This window comes from Morchella sextelata (genome assembly GCF_020137385.1).
Source record: "Morchella sextelata strain SCLS chromosome Unknown scls_12, whole genome shotgun sequence".
NCBI lineage: Eukaryota > Fungi > Ascomycota > Pezizomycetes > Pezizales > Morchellaceae > Morchella > Morchella sextelata.
The window spans coordinates 1,458,674-1,474,623 of NW_025408627.1; the positions used below are offsets into that span (position 1 = coordinate 1,458,674).

The following is a 15,950-nucleotide window of genomic DNA, read 5'->3' on the forward strand; positions in this document are numbered from 1 at the left end:
TCGAGGAGCCAAGTTTTCGCGATTCGTATAACCAGCGTAGCCTTCGAATGTGGTGGACGCATGTCGCCCGTAACAGTAACACTCGATCCTTATCAGGTATAAAAATAGTTCCGATCAGTTGCAAGTGAGTACATACTTGACTACCAGAACAGCGGGACGATAACGCCCTGCCTGCCACCTACATAACCTCCTTACTCAGTTACCCTGGATACCGCCCTCAAAACAAGCTTTCGCAGAGCGGGCGATTCCGAGTCCCCAGACTGGAAACACACCCTGCCTCACTCAGCGGGGAATAGTTCTTCAGCCGCTGGCAGGATATCTGCGTGTTGATGTCAGAGGCTTGTGTTGACTGCAGGAGTGGTTTTCGATACGATACGTGTGCATGTGGGGATGTAGAGGACATGTATCCGTTAACTTCAATCGCTAAATTATACCATTACCATCCCAAGCTCTTGGTTGAGTGAAACATTCATTGTCGTTGTAGGTAGATTAGAGTATATGTGGGTAAATAAATCACACTAACATCACACCAACGTCATGTACCTTAGTTCCCGGTGGTAGATTGACGGCCACGGCTTGCAGCGAGTTGGATATCAAGGATCGAGTGCGTAGATCTGGAACTCTTGAATCTCGGTCCTCTGTGTATGGGTGTAATTGATGCAATCGCTTGGCTTAGGAGGTTTTTCGATAAGAAAATCACATAGATGATTTCATTAAGAGGTTTGGTAGAGTCGATCCGTTAAATACTTTACTAGCCTCTTAGAGCCAGGTATCCGCCCGTCATCTTCAACAGCAGTTGTAGATACCTATGTTTGTGACTGACAAGGACCGCCTAGAATCGATGGTCAATTGATGCGGACACATGTGTCCCGCTAGTAGTAGATACATGTGCCAAGAAAACTACAGAATACACGTATATGGTGTTTTATACTTCAAGCTTGTCACGACCAATCAGTGGCATAATTACTTTAAACACTCTTATGGATCATTCACGGATTTTTACCCTAACATCGTGATTAAAAATCGTTGAAGCTGCCAACCATGGAGACTAATGGGACACATCAACCTCTGGATTGACTTTTTCAGAACATTTGGCAAACCGGATCTTGGCAATGCTACTGAGAGGCTTCACAGTGGAGACTTAGCTTGGGCTTGAGAAGTTCTTATTCGTAAGCTCCTATAAACAATGATAATTGGTTTCATAACGTTGATAGATTTTGATATTGCCGCATCACCGACGGGATTGGCGTCATAATATATCACTCGCACAAACCTCCACCTCCCTCTAAGCCAACGCCGACGCAATCGCCGCATAGGCGGGCTTCTTAACCAACGACTCATCCCATGGGAGAGCAGCTCCTTGTCCCGAGAACACACTCGGAATCCACGAATATTTCTACACCACTACCGTCAGTAACTCTTCAACACCCATTCAACAAAGAAAGGAAACTCACATCCGTATAATCCCAAATCGTGACCCCGACACATCTTGGCACACTCACACACGCCTTCACGACTGTCCCATAATCCGTCGCCTGCTGCGCAAGCTTCGTCGCATCCGACGGCGTCGTCATCCTAATGTCCAACTCCGTGATGGCCACATCCACGCCCAGCGATGCAAAGCTGGCCCAGTTAGTCGCGAGCGTGCTTGGTACGCTACCGGAGATGAGATGCGCCTGGACACCGATACCATCGATGGGCACACCGGCGGCAAGCAGCTTCTGCACGAGGTTGTACATGGCGGTTGACTTTGCGCCGGTGCCGTCGATGTTGTAGTCGTTGATGTAGAGCTTTGCGGCGGGGTCCGCGGCGCGCGCGGCTTTGAACGCGATGGAGACGAACTCTTCACCGAGGGTATTGTAGAACACGCTGTGGGTTTGGATTCGGTGTTAGTATCAAGAGGGAGTGAGATATATGTAAGGGCAGCGAATATACCTGGTACGGTATGTGCCATCGTCATTGAAAATTTCATTGACGACATCCCAGTGCAGGATCCTGCCCTTCCAGTTCGTCACCAACTTCGTCACATGCGTCTGAATAATCTCCGTCAACTCCGCCGCACTGAATCCACCGCTGCTAACTATTCACCACACAACAATTAGTCTCATCCCCACTACCACTCGGAGAAATACATACCCCAACTTGGCAGCTGCGAGTGCCACACCAACGTATGCCCGCGCACCTTCTGCCCATTGGCCTCCGCAAATTTCACAATGGTCTCTCCATTCGTGAGCGTAAAGGTCCCGCGCGTGCCTTCTGTCGCATCCCACTTCATGCTGTTCCCGGGAGTGATCACTCCGAACTCCTTGCTATTCTTCAGGATAGTCGTATATGCCGCGTCGCTGAGCTCGCCGTTGTCCGTCGCGGAGCCAAAGTACGTCTTTCCCTTGGCCACGGCGAGGGTGTTGAGGCCCGGGCTAGCGCTAGCTGCCGTGGAGGTTGTTGATGAGGCGACGGCGGTGGTGGTTGCGGTTCCGGCGATACATTGGGAGTAGTCTGGCCTTGTGTTAGAAGGGCAGCGGGGATAGTGAGGAGGGGGGAAGCTTACAGTCGTTTATCTTAGTGCAGGTGGCGCCGGAGACGCAAGTGGTTGCTCCAGTCCAGGTAACACCGCCCTGGAGGTGGTGTTAGTAGGGCTTCTAGTTTTCAGGCTTCGGGGGAGGCTTACACATTGGCCCCATAGTGCGGCCTGACCATTGACAGCAGTGGCCAGCACGGCCGCTCCGAGAAGAAAGTGTGCAACAACCATTATTGTCTCTTTGGGATGAGATGAAGAGTTCCAAAGCTGTTACTGAACAGAGAAGACCCAACACAGAGGGATTGGCAGATGGTACTTATATACCAAGTTCAACTTAATTTATTATATCAAGCTCAACCCACTATATCAACATCAAACATCCCCAGCAGGTACCCCGAAAAGTCCGAGAGGATATTAGATAGGACTCTGCAGGTACCGGGACGGGGTTCCGGAGTGGAGCTTAGGCTGCACGGAGCCATCGGAGTGGGCGACCAATTGAGCCTAAGTTGAGTGGTTGCAATTGGCGCCGCGGTCTGTCTGGGGTACATAGCCCTAAGACAGGAAACATTATTACTGTGGCTTGCCTTTAGTTAATTAGTAGGGTTTTATTAGAGGTAGAGGTGCATGTAGGTAATATATACAATCAAATACGAGTATGGTAAACATTAGTAGACCCCGCACCGCCACCGTGCGCAAGCGCCACAACCCTGCGAGTTTCGGCTTTAGTATAGTATGATTGATCCTTAAATTAACGGTGCAGGCGTGTATCCTGTATCGAAGGGTTATTAACACACCACAACTCCTGATCGGCGCTCTCGGACCTGTGTGGTGGTTCGTTAGCTATATTAATCACGAGTGGTCACTCGATGGGGCCGAGCGCGCACCTGGCTGTACTGTACTACTAGCGGTCTAGGACGAGCGAGCTGAGCACACATACCTATACTAGAGGTTTTCCCGTTTGTTACCAACCGGAATCATTTCATGATGCCCAATCTCAATTTATACTATCAATTCAAACCAGGTTGGTGAATGAAATAAAGCCTTACGTTTCTCTTTTCCCTGCTACTCTGGCCTGGAACCTTTTTGCCTTTGGAAGTACTTTCCCGGGCGGAGTAAACAAAACAATCATTTTATTAAAAAGCTATTCCAGCATATTATATTCCAGTACACCCTTATCGTTCTATGTAGGGAGCCTGGGTGCAAGGCCAATCATCACCCGCCATTTGCGAAATTCCTTTTCGTCCTGACCTTTTATATATTAGGAGATGTAGATTGTACCCTCCCGGTAGAAGTCACTATGTACGAGCAAGATACTTTCATTATATCGCAACAGACCTCGTCCAGATTCATATGCGGTCTCATTACATACTTCTCCCATCGCCCGGCCAGGGAGGCTGAATAGGCTCAGATCATCGGGAGAAAACTTATATTATATTGTTGCATGTCGTAAACAACCTGCACCCCACCGGCCTGTTTTACCCCACATCAGATTCGATTCGTGAACCCCACTATCGATTTTGCCCGGATATTTTTTGCAGCTGGGGTGCCAGCGCACGTGGGCCTCGACTAGATGGCATTCGGGTCCTCAGACGGCCAGTCCCGATGTCACCGCTCGTCCGTACCCAGGGTGTTGTCTGCTCATCTCGAGTGGTCGTATCTATAGAAGGTATTTCAATGGAAATATCATGGATGATAATTCTGTTAGGAGGTTCGGCGGGAACCTCTACTACGTTACGAAAAAAACGGGGTGAAATCAGTACTGTATGACTACGGGATTTAGTGAATAATACGGAATTAAACTGGCATTACAAAAAGAATACCGTAGTAATGCCGTATTCTTGCTGCATTACTAGCGCATTAGCGGGAATAACGTAGCGAATCCATACCCTTTTTTGGCATTGTAGCTTTCCCTTGATGTCATACTGATACCACGTCTCCGCCACAACACCCTTAAACTCTATCGTACATATATACAGCCACTCTGCAAAAGTGTTCGTGATTCCGATTTCGGAGTGAGACATTTCTCCATAGGTAACCGTGGCGGACCATCAAAAAAAAAAACCAAGAGAAGACTTTCCCGGTGATCAATGGCGCCAGGAATCAATGAAGAATAAGATCAATGACCTATCTTTTTTTTATATATAGTCACGAACTATATTATATATTTTTCGTTGTTTTGAATCTCAACTTTAATAACATCAACATTACGGGTGCGCCACACTGCGCACTGACATTAAAACTAAATCACGAACACTTTTGCTGAGTGGCTGTATGTATACATACATTATATAACTGCAACTACAAACATCTATGTATGGCCAGTTGCGTGGGTGTGTTTCTTTCCTGCCTAGTAGAATTTGATATATAATTCTAGAAGCGCTCGACTAGAGGCTGAGTTCTAACTTCAGTCATCATTTCTCTCTTGTTTGGAAGTCTATTCTTTGCAGGGTGTCACGGATGTTAGGCTCTTGAGCTCGAGTGATAGTAGGTGAGGTTATGTCATCATATTCTCTCAAAATGCTACAAATACATGTACACTCGATATTGATCCAATGGCATCTATAGATCTACACGTAGCTAAATGCTTTACACAAAATAAAATTAAACAAATGAAACCGCAAGTTATTTGCAGGCATAATTAAAGCTACGTATGTAGTTATGTGTGCCCTCTCAATAGAGGGCCGGGTCAATTCCCACCTCGCCGACAGACTGATATCCAACTAGAAATAGCTCAAAACAACTCAAAATATATAAACGCCCTTAGTAGTTCTTAAAGTAACGCCAGCAACACCACCCCAAAAACAAAAGAAAAAAGAGAAAAAAGAATGATTACGGAACCTCCGTCTCGACATTAGGTCTTCTCGGCTCCATCTTAAAATGCCCCTTCACGCCTTTCCCTGCGTCCTTCACGCCCTTCCCCACCCATGCCAGTGTCCTCGCACCTTTCCACTGCATCACACCTCTCTCCCTCTTGTGTAGCTCCCTCTGCATATCCCTTTTCTTCGAAAACCGCCTCTTTAGCCCACCGATACCGCCAGTCTCACCACCCTCGTCGCTTGAGACCTCGCTAGTGTCTTCGTCGTCATCCTCGCCGCCGCCAGCGCCGTCAACGCGTGAAGAGCCTGTCCCACCTTCAGAGTCAGAGGATGCCGACGAGTCCGTGACATTTGGATCGTCTCGGGTAATACATTGCTGTGCCTCCACGACATCCGCAAAGTCCTTCTCCTGCTCCGCGGCACGCAAATGGGCGCGCGAGTTCATTGCTAGCCCCCGGTGGAAACGTACAACTAGTTCGACGTGCCCGACGTGTTTTCCCCAGCGCTTCTGTACCTGACCCTCCACTCCGCAGTTTTGGATGAACCCGTCTAGATCCTGTGGTTGGTATACATCTAGTTTCACTGTTGTGTCCTCCTCGTCTGGGATATCCTTCAGCCACAAAACTGCTGCCGCATAAGTTTTATCCCGGCGGAGTTTCGAGTCTCGGCGGAAGTAGAGAATTAGTGGGACCGAGTGTCTGTTCCGAACACCGAGTCCGAATCCTGTTCTTGATGATCCAACTGGGCTCCAACCGTTGTTGTTTTCGCTTTGGGGCGCACGTTTGGAGACAAGTGGGGTCTGGAAGGTGATGTAGTCTGCTTCTCGGACTTCCTTATCAGTAATTCCAGCTGAGGAAATGTGCTTTGATATGATCCGGATCGTGCCAACGCTAGATCCAAGAAGTGGCCTCGGAAGCTGTGCGTCGATTGATCTAAATAGTAGCGAGACACGGATCTTTCCATATCCAATTCCGCCCTGCATGGGGTAGTATCTACTAATCATGCTAGAGTTTTTGAGGACATCCTTTAGCTTGAATTCCACGACGCCTAAAATAGGGTCTATCTCTCTCATTCTTGAATCAGACACTACGATCAGTACTGTACTTGCTTTGAAATCCCTAACGAAGCGCTCGGTTCCGGCATTAAAAAATGGTTTACTGGTCATCGGCTTTACACGGGTTTTGTAGATCTTCTCTTGGTCGAGAATGATTGAGCAGTAGGCGGAGGGTAGGTTATCGGCTTCCTCTTCTTCCATGTTGGAGGAGCCACCCCTGCGGGATGCAGGGCGACCTTTAGAGCCGGTGGTGCTATGTCGTTCAAGGGCAATAATGTTGTGTATTTGAATAGAAAGAATACCGGCGGGAAAGGCAGGGTCAGGTGGAATATAGCCAACCCTGGTTTCTTGTTCAGAGTCGACTTTACTGTTTTTGGACTTGAATTCCTCAGATTCCTGTGAAATGTTTAGTTTCAGGTTTTAATACACGCCATGAGAATAGGGCAAACCTCGAAATCCCCCGGAAGTCTCTCATCAACACCACTAGTAGCTAGGTCTTGATTCATATCTCGCTTTCCATGAAAGACTACGGACCAATTGATATGGCCTGGCATATAGTGCCCATCCTTAAATCCCTGAAGTCTATCTCTCCTCTTGCTCAATTGTCCCCGGTTCCTCACCAATTCTGTCACATCCACCTCAGTCCTCCCAACAATATCATCCGCCGTAAACCTATCCGAATCCCACAGTGTCACACTCAACTTCTCTGACGCTTTAACTTCATCTGCGTTCACCAGAAGCACTGCAGTCTCATCCCATACAGGGTTCAAATCACCAAAAATAATCCTCGTGCTCCACAACGGCTTTGCGTATTTCGAGTAGCTTAATGTAACATAACAATCACTCTTCCCGTTGATATCCGCAGCCCTGATAGCCTCAGCACAGTTGATGTGAACCACCAATACGCCAATTGCGAGAAGCGCTTTCTTGGTGTCTTCGCCAACTAAGATTTTGGAGAGGTCTAGTGTGTAGTTTGAGGGAGCGACGAATTCCTTTGCGGCAGTTTTGATGGAACTGTTGATAAAGTCTGAGATCACGGGGAGGTTCATGACGTTGAAGAAACGCTGATTGAGTGGGACGGCAGCGATCTCGATTTTGGGCATACCCATAAAGGAGAATGTGGCTAGCTTGACGAATGGTGGATCTGGAATTAGTTGAATTTTTACACGGCATATCCCTGTGCATCCCCGAAGCTCAACCCAAACCGCTATATCGAGCATTAGCAATATTCAGTATATTGATGCCGGAAATCTTGCATACGTATCGGTGTTCCCATCACCCCCTTCACACCAAACGTGAGGTGTATCAACAGATTTGCATTTTTCGCCTTGCTTGCAGCGCTTGAACCACTCGGGCTCGCCCTATACGCAAATGCAACTTCCAATGCCGCCCACTCTCCCACTTCTTCCTGCTCATTCAACCACTCCGTCGGGCCACCCGGAACTTCGCTTTCATTTAACCATCTCAGTGATAAAATTCTGATGGGATTCGTTCCCTGCCCCACATTTGTGACCTTTACCTCATTCACAATCGATGGTATCGATGCCTGCATCACATCCTCGAGAAGATCCACCATCGATGAAAAAAGATCTGCGTTGACTTGAGGCCACAGTTTCGCTATGGTCCCGTTGAGCCATTCAGCAGACTCGTTTCCTTCAGTGCCCTGAATGTGCATGCGGTCGATTCCTTGGGTGGTTTGCGCGTTGTGGATGATGTCCGTCCAGACGCTCTCAACATTTCTCCACCAGGTTACACCACCGGCGATGGTGATGAAAATGGAGATCGAGTATGGCAGAGGGAGACAGCCATTGAGGATGATGAAGGTGGTCATTACAAAGACGATATATTTCAGGGTTAGGTCGCGGAGCTATGGTTATTAGTCAAATTTCAATACTCGCCTCATTTTCACACGCAAACTCACCTCTTCCATGAACTGGTGCCATGCTTGTGGTGGGTGTACTTCTGGGTGTGTTTTCTCGATTTCTGGGGGTGGTGCATATTTTGCGTCACATATTTGGACACTGCCTTGTTAGAACCCGCATCCAGAGCACTACCACTCCGCAGAAGAAAAACTCACCTTCTTCCCGTTATAGGATCTACTACTTTCTTTGAGTTCTCTACTACTTTTCTCTTTCGCTCTTCTTCCCTCTTCCCGTTGTCCTCTGGGCTGCTTTCTCTTTCATTTGCGTATACATCTGTCCACAACGACTCGATCCGCGGAACCGGATTCCTCCCTGAATAGAAGCGAGGATCCTGTTCTATCGCTGAAGTATTTCGCCGATGTCGAGCCCTGATCGTACGGTGTCCTATATCATTGTCTTCAGAGTTACGGTTTTGGTCAGTTGTGGTTGTGGTAGCAGCGGTGGCCATGGACAGTTGATATCTTCTTCTTGTTCTTTTTCCCGTAGGGTTTTGCGCTGGGGAGGATGCTAAAAAACTCAATTGACTGGCGGACGGAAAATATAGAAGGGATGAAGGAAGACATACTATTCCGAAGAAGACTTTGTAACCCGTAAGTACCAAGATTGGCAAGTACACTTATGATGGATGCGACTGCAATTGTCCTCTAGTTTGTATACTACTGCATCTCCACAAATCTTGCAGGCCCCCAAGTTCAGTTCAGTGACTGAGCCAAGACAGAACACGGACGCTTGAGACAGCGTGGGATATTTTAGCCCATTTGCCAAATCCGAAGTCGTCATTTCCGATAAACTGAGGCAGGGTACATACATGTAGTACCATTGTTACCGGATATCTACTGGGTGAATATGTTTCCCAAGAAACCAAAGAAACAGTCGTTACGTGGCTGCTCTCCAACAAGGCACAGTCCACCAGTAACTAAACAGATTTTCTGCCACTGTTACCTTCCCGATTTACGAATTACATCCGAAACCGTTGAATCTCATTCCATAAGTCTTGATTTCTGCTTCGATGTGTGCGTGGACGTCATAGTAATCAATAAAAACCTATTTCGTGTTATTGGCCGTTTCCGAGGAGTTACATTGGCACAGCTACGCCCAGTCTGTGACGCGTAACGGCTCAACTTGGCGACCGGCATTTAGCCCTTGAGCAACCACCAACAACTTCACACGATGCTTCACTGTATTTACTGGAATGGTTCCCCGGCAGGGAACACATGGCTTTGAACACAGATCAATAGCATCAGCACGCCTGATGGTGAGTTATAATAAACCCCAAACTTCCTCAGATACCAGACTCGCACTCACTCGTTACCACCGGCCCCTTCCACGCCCCTTCAAACACGAATCACCCCTCAAAGCTCATGGATGGCCTTCCAGAAAATAAAATAAATTAAGCTTAAGACCGCCAAGTCGGGGATCTCCTGCACTTCGATCCCCGTTGGTTTACCTAATTAACCACCCCGGATGGGTGCGTGGAAACAACGGCAATCGGCAATCTCGGAACCTCATGGTATGACATTTTGACAGTTATGCGGGCTGTGTTAACTCAACCTGCCGAGTTCCCAGAGAAGAGGGCTGAGAGAAGAGCTGAAAGGAGGGACTTTGGCCCGGGAGGGGGCGAGGTTATATTGAAGGCCTTGGTTGGGGATGTAGATATTATGATAGCTGGTATCGACGGTGGTCCATGCAGCGGTGACATAGTCATGGACAGTCACTCGAGGTTTTAGGCGAAGGTGGTTTGGTCCCTCTTTACCCGCTGTGCCCCAGCTCAACAAACGTTGCTCCGATACCGACGTTGTACCAGCCTGGATGTCAGATAATTGGGCGGAAGTCGACTGTTTGCGTTTTTCATGGTCCTTTAGCTAGGCAGAAGCGACATCCCCTACTACTCAAGGTCTTTATTCTCCCCACGCAGTATGATTAATAAAGCCAAGAAAGCTTTGTGCTTCGCCTTGAGACAAGTCGACGCATCATTACCCCCTCAGCTCGTATATCTTACTGCCCGGTGCTAAAACAGTAGGTATTTGCATGCTCTAGAGGGTCTCTCTCATTGAGCGCTTAGCTCCTAGTATAATTCCTAGCAAGGAACCACTTTATAATCCACTAGACCCTAGGTCCAATCCTCTGCAAAATAGAAGCTTCTGAGAAATTTCTGGCTCTTTTTCTGAATAGATCTCTCTTTCCCTTCACGCCATCAAACCAAATTTCCAAAACCCTCTTTACGAAAAGCAACTTTCCCTATTGATTCGATGCACCGGTATTACCTCCTGAAGTTATCGATTCGCACCTTCTTTGATTGAGAAATCATCCAGGATTCTATACGCATTTAGCTTGCGCAATTGCATATGCTCTCTCACTGCCCTCCTGCACCCCTCACGGGACCCCTTCCACCACATATTTTTTTGCGTCTCTTTATTATCGATAAGACCACCTCCCCCCCACCCCAACTGCTGATCTCTGAACATGATGTCATGTAGCTCACGGGAGAAATTTGGTTGACTCGTCAGCAATTCTATGTACGGTTTAAGATTTACGATGTGAAAGAGCTAAATGCAACCTCGCAGGGCGCGAAAAAGGGCCGAAACCTAAATTATTTTAGATACTGCATGTAATACCCTTTTATAACGGTGATTCATAGCTGCCAAAAATCGGCGGCGCAGGATAATCGATGCCCGCCGAAATGCGGGACCAGAGAGGCGCAGGAGCTCGGACGCCAGACACTACAACCAAGACCGATCATTATTTCAAAGTAACTGTATAAGTCTTGTATGACTTAAATGTTGTGTATGGGTTCAAAAGCTCAAATACTTACAAAAATGTTTACAGGTGTATGGGGAAGGTTTCCAACGAAATAGTGTTTCTGATACTTACATCCAAGTATGCATGTTAGCCAGCGCGTGTTTCATGATATATCACTCGAGTTTCATTTGGCATCGATTGGCACAAATAGAGTTGAGATACAACACCCTCTGATTCTCTGGGTGAGAATACAGAAGATTCAAACTATTCAAAAATATGCTCATGTGAAGGGACGACATTGAATGATGGCTAGCCGCTAAGTTTGCAGTGACGCATGGGGTAAATAATAGCATGTAGTGAACCGCAATCGTGCGCGGCACGGTAATTTGTGGCAATCTTCCGTAGCCAGGCTTGCAACATCACTCCTCACCACCCCAACCACTTCAATTAAATATCATCCCATCTTTCATCGAAATCCTGACCCAATCATCAAAATGTCAGGTGAAACCGGCGGGGACAACGATGACCAGGCGGCCATGCGCAGCATGGACGAGCTCGGAACACCTCACAACCTACAGATTGGAAGACTCTTCTACCACTTTAGATCCACTCCAGACCCCTCTGTGAGTCGAGGGACAGTTGTTGTTCCTCAATTGGATTGGGAGGGGGTGAGAAATGAGATGGAGCGATTGTCCATTGAGAATCAGAGGCTGAAGGATATCATCATCTCTATGCACCTCAATCCTCCTGCAACAGTCAGTTACCGGAGTTACCAGGGCCATGCATCATCATCAACTGGGAACGGTCACAATATCGAACTAATTATAGGAGCAGGAAGCCTTACTTCAATTTCATCAGTCCCATCCCCGGACTCAAATGTACGACATGATGGCAGTGTTGCTGATGATTCTGTGTCCGTCTCTTCTTTGCCGTCAGATCAAACCGCTACTACTGAGGGGCCTAAGACTGATATTGTCCCGGCCAATTCACAACCAGAAGAATCCTTCGACTGCGTGGGGCTTGAAACATCGTCCGACATTTCATGTAAGTCGAATATAACACCTCAGTCTCTTCAGGTTGCAGATTATTGATATTCTCTGGCATAAATTTGCAGACAACACCGCTTCAGAGAATGATGTTACACTGGATGAAAGTGACGATTCTGTATCAGATTGCAGCACGATTCGGATCTTCGAAGTGGAGGACGCTTTTTCAGATAGTGAACATGTCGAAGCAGAAGACCAAAAAGTTGGTGTTAATAAGCATTCAGACCATGAAGGCGATATCCATATTGGTGTGGTTAGCGAATCAGAATCGGGATTCAAGTATTCCAGTCGTCTAAGATCTTCAAACAACTCGCTCAAGGCCCAAGCTATTTCAAGTGTTGAGCAGGATCAATATGGAACAACAGATTTCTGGGTAAACCAGAGAAACAGTGCAAGGTCCAGTGGACGCTTGAACTATGATGTCCCGGAGGATTTTGATCCTGAGCAGGATGATGTTTTGAGCGATGTTGAAACCGTTCGGAGTGATGAGGCGCTGACAGCCTGGGGAATTGAGCGTGAAACGGCCTCTAAAGAAACTCGACTTGTGCCCAGTGAGAAAGGTATTGAAAAGGAGAGTACTTGTAGTGATGATGAAGAGGGGTGGGAAGGTATATCTGGAATTGTCTTCTAGCAATATTGTCAGGATTTTTTACTAATGGTTAAATAGAGTTCGCAAAAGAAATCAATTCAACACCAAATCTTCGTTTGTGCAATTTTCAAACCCCCCCTACCCCAACTTCGCCGGGAAATATCCCGCGGGCTATTGGCAACATCAAAACCGAATCTAGATACCTGGGGGAAGATGGTACTTCAACTGTCACTGGAGATCATTTCTCGACGAGCACAATCAAAACCCCTATGAATTATAAGGTGCAAGCTATTGCCAAAACAAAAGAAAAGGCCAACAGTCATGAAGTTTTAGTTGATCTGTTTGAGGAAAAAAATTCGGAAATAGATGAGAGGGACGAAATATTTCAGGACAGGCAACATATACCACAGTCTTCTGCTTCTATGCTGGACCTTCGGACTTCACAGGAGGCCGCCTATGTCGCGCGACGAAAAGACTCCGCGTTATCTCCTGCCAGCTGCACGGGAACTGGATCCTCTATTTCCCCACATTCGAAGCTTTTTTCTAATCCCTCAACCCCACGAAGCTCCGATCCCTATGGTCATAACACGGCCCCCTTGATTCCCGTTACGTTAACAAGTCCTGCAGGGCGTATAATCCGGTCTCAAAGGTCAGTTGAATGGATGCATCTTAAGCCGACAGGTATGGATGATAGCGCCCGCATTCAGCCCTCAAGTAAGTTCATATCTGAAAATGAGCGCATCCTTTCGTCTTTTGACCCTATGGATGATGTTGTTTTCATGCCAAAGTCTAAAGGCGGGGGGGGCAACCTTGAGGCATCTGATATCACCAAGAACCAAGTAAAGGCTATGAATGAGCCAGGAAATGATGAAAGTTCTATCCTAATTCCAGGAATCAAAGAGATGCAGTTTCAAACCCTGAAAGAGAGGTGTCAGGGTGACATTACCTCTCGCAAGGTAGAGCATACCGTTGATAAAACGCCGCAAACTAGACCGAAAATTAGCCTTGAAACCCACACTCAGGAAGCTTTGGCCAAAATTGTGGAGACTCCGGTCATCAATAAACCTTCTCCGAGCGTTCCACCTACAGTCAACCTTTCAGCGAAAGAAAAACAAGCAAAGGTTACCAAAGCCTCTCAAAACATGCCTAACAGAGTGCCAAAGGCTAGTCATAGAATTTCGTCTCCTACCGCACTCAGGAGTAGAGGCTCGAAAGCTACTGCATCTCCAATGGTAATTTCACCAAAAGAACCAAGCCGTCTGGAGGAGCCCGAACTCCATCACAAAAAGTCTATTCGTTTTTGCGACGTATTAACCTCGAACCCGATGAAGCCCGAATCTCAGGCCACTAAAGTCGACGTGAATAAACCTTTGGTCTCCATTCTAAAATCAACACCTGCTGAGCCACTAACACACCTCTCGGATAATAATCGCATATACAATTACGAATACACCAGGGAAGTGGTTGTTTATAATCTTCCGAATGATATCACATTGTCTAGCCTCCTTCGACAGGTCAGGGGTGGACTGCTTGAGAAAGCCCTCATTGATTCGTATGACTTGTCGGCTCGACTGGTTTTCGTGGAGCCCGAGGCTGCCAGGAGGTTCTACAATCACATTCACAGAATTGGCTTCTTTGTGCATACAGAGATCCCCGCGGCTCAGTTTTCCTTGAAAGAAAGATTGATTCAGTGTAACCTTCGTGGGTTCATATGGACTAATCATTCGTGCGAGATTCCCGTGCATATGATTCAAAACATATGGAAACACGGCATCACTCGTTGCCTAATAATCAGTAATTTCCCCAGAGACATAGGAGTTATGAGGCTCATCGAAGATGTTATGGAGCTCTTAGGTTTGCCAGCCGTTGAGACAAAATATATTATCGAAGGAACTTCAACCGATCGGGATTTATCAAGTACTAGCGTATTCGTACGCATTGGGTTCTCCTGCATTCAGTATGCTTTCAGAGTAGGCAAAGATTTATCTACATATTCGCCGCTCTATTCCAGAGTTTCTGTGTCATATGACAAAGATCCATGTGGGGGTTTAATAAGCAATGAACCACCTAGCTGTTGGACAGGTGGAAAGGAAATTGGGAATGATAAGCCAGCAGTCCCGTCGCCAGCAATAAAATCACAAGCGCTCAACAGATCAGCACCACTTGCATGCACTGCTGCTCCAAAGAAGCCGACGACGAATGTCCGTGCCGATATCGTGGCTTTGTGGAATCAGTTTGATGACAAAAGTCAGCCCGTTCCTGTAGAAAAATTACCAGGAAACCCACATGCCACAGCCAGTGCTCCTCCAGTAGCAGACATCTCTATTGCGTTCAAAGGGTTTTCAATCCCAAAGAAGAAAACACGAAAGTCACCTGGAGAATCCAATCCCAATATTGCTCCTGACAAAATCATTCCACAAAAGGCCCAGATCCAAAAGAGCGCTATCCAAGATACTCCGTCACCAGCGATGCTTGAGCAGATCACTTATGACAACTGGGGGGTAGGCCTCTCCACAAAGGCTTCACAGCCCCCACTAGGCGCTCATTGGAACTATGGGGGACAGGAAGTGGCACGTGAATATAACGAAGCCATCACCAAAAAAGCTCGCAGGATGCCGGAAGCCCTTAATATTCCCGATGAAAAGCCGAAGATTGAAAATATTTGGCCAGAGCCTCCTTTGATTGATCGTATAGTTCATTTGAAGAATCTTCCTCGCACTTTTCATGTTGCTCGTCTTTTCCGCTTCATCCGTGGGGGAATGGTGGAGCACGTCGATCTGAAGCCTCCAAACAGTGAATACAACACTTCGAGTGCAATAATTGTATTCGTCGACCCGGACTCAGTCAAAAGCTATCAAAGTTATCTCAAATCCCCTGGCCTTACTGTTGAAATGAACCAGCGCGTCGTTTTTGCAGAAAACATCAGACCTGACATCGTGGAAAATATCCGCTCGTTGGGTCATCATGGTTCTCGCACCCGGTGCTTGCACATCGAGTCGTTACCAAACGGCACCATGCTAGGAGAATTTCTCGGAATTATCGAGGGACACATGAACCACAGCAATCTCGAATTTGAACACGCTGCTATTCGTAAGTCTAAAGATGGTGGTTCTGAGGCCTTTCTCAGACTACTCAGCATCGGTACAGCGGTCTTCGTCGCTCAAGTTCTGGAGAGGAGCTATACTGGTATAACTATCACATATGATAGGGACCCGTGTGAGGGCTCGGTGGAGGAACTGGATGAGGTTAATTTGGAATTAAGATAA

General features: G+C 47.2%; 4 protein-coding genes across 4 annotated transcripts; 2 read left to right on the plus strand and 2 right to left on the minus strand.

Annotated features, from left to right (window-relative positions):
* Nucleotides 1–1,285: 1,285 nt before the first annotated feature.
* On the minus strand, nt 1,286–2,749 carry H6S33_002277 (uncharacterized protein; the record flags this gene model as incomplete). The annotated part of the gene is made up of 6 exons (XM_044833647.1): nt 1,286–1,396; nt 1,455–1,869; nt 1,936–2,080; nt 2,137–2,496; nt 2,549–2,615; nt 2,669–2,749. The coding sequence occupies 6 exons, from the start codon at nt 2,747–2,749 to the stop codon at nt 1,286–1,288; spliced, it is 1,179 nt and encodes a 392-aa protein (XP_044693420.1).
* Nucleotides 2,750–5,347: 2,598 nt separating this feature from the next.
* On the minus strand, nt 5,348–8,758 carry H6S33_002278 (uncharacterized protein; the record flags this gene model as incomplete). Its single annotated transcript, XM_044833648.1, has 6 exons — nt 5,348–5,640; nt 5,707–6,784; nt 6,838–7,595; nt 7,649–8,255; nt 8,310–8,409; nt 8,466–8,758. 6 exons carry the CDS (start codon nt 8,756–8,758, stop codon nt 5,348–5,350), a joined length of 3,129 nt encoding a protein of 1,042 aa, XP_044693421.1.
* A 1,016-nt stretch (nt 8,759–9,774) lies between these two features.
* Nucleotides 9,775–10,455, plus strand: H6S33_002279 (uncharacterized protein; the record flags this gene model as incomplete). Its single annotated transcript, XM_044833649.1, has 5 exons — nt 9,775–9,820; nt 9,877–9,959; nt 10,038–10,043; nt 10,115–10,204; nt 10,348–10,455. The coding sequence occupies 5 exons, from the start codon at nt 9,775–9,777 to the stop codon at nt 10,453–10,455; spliced, it is 333 nt and encodes a 110-aa protein (XP_044693422.1).
* A 1,088-nt stretch (nt 10,456–11,543) lies between these two features.
* On the plus strand, nt 11,544–15,950 carry H6S33_002280 (uncharacterized protein; the record flags this gene model as incomplete). Its single annotated transcript, XM_044833650.1, has 3 exons — nt 11,544–12,093; nt 12,164–12,703; nt 12,763–15,950. 3 exons carry the CDS (start codon nt 11,544–11,546, stop codon nt 15,948–15,950), a joined length of 4,278 nt encoding a protein of 1,425 aa, XP_044693423.1.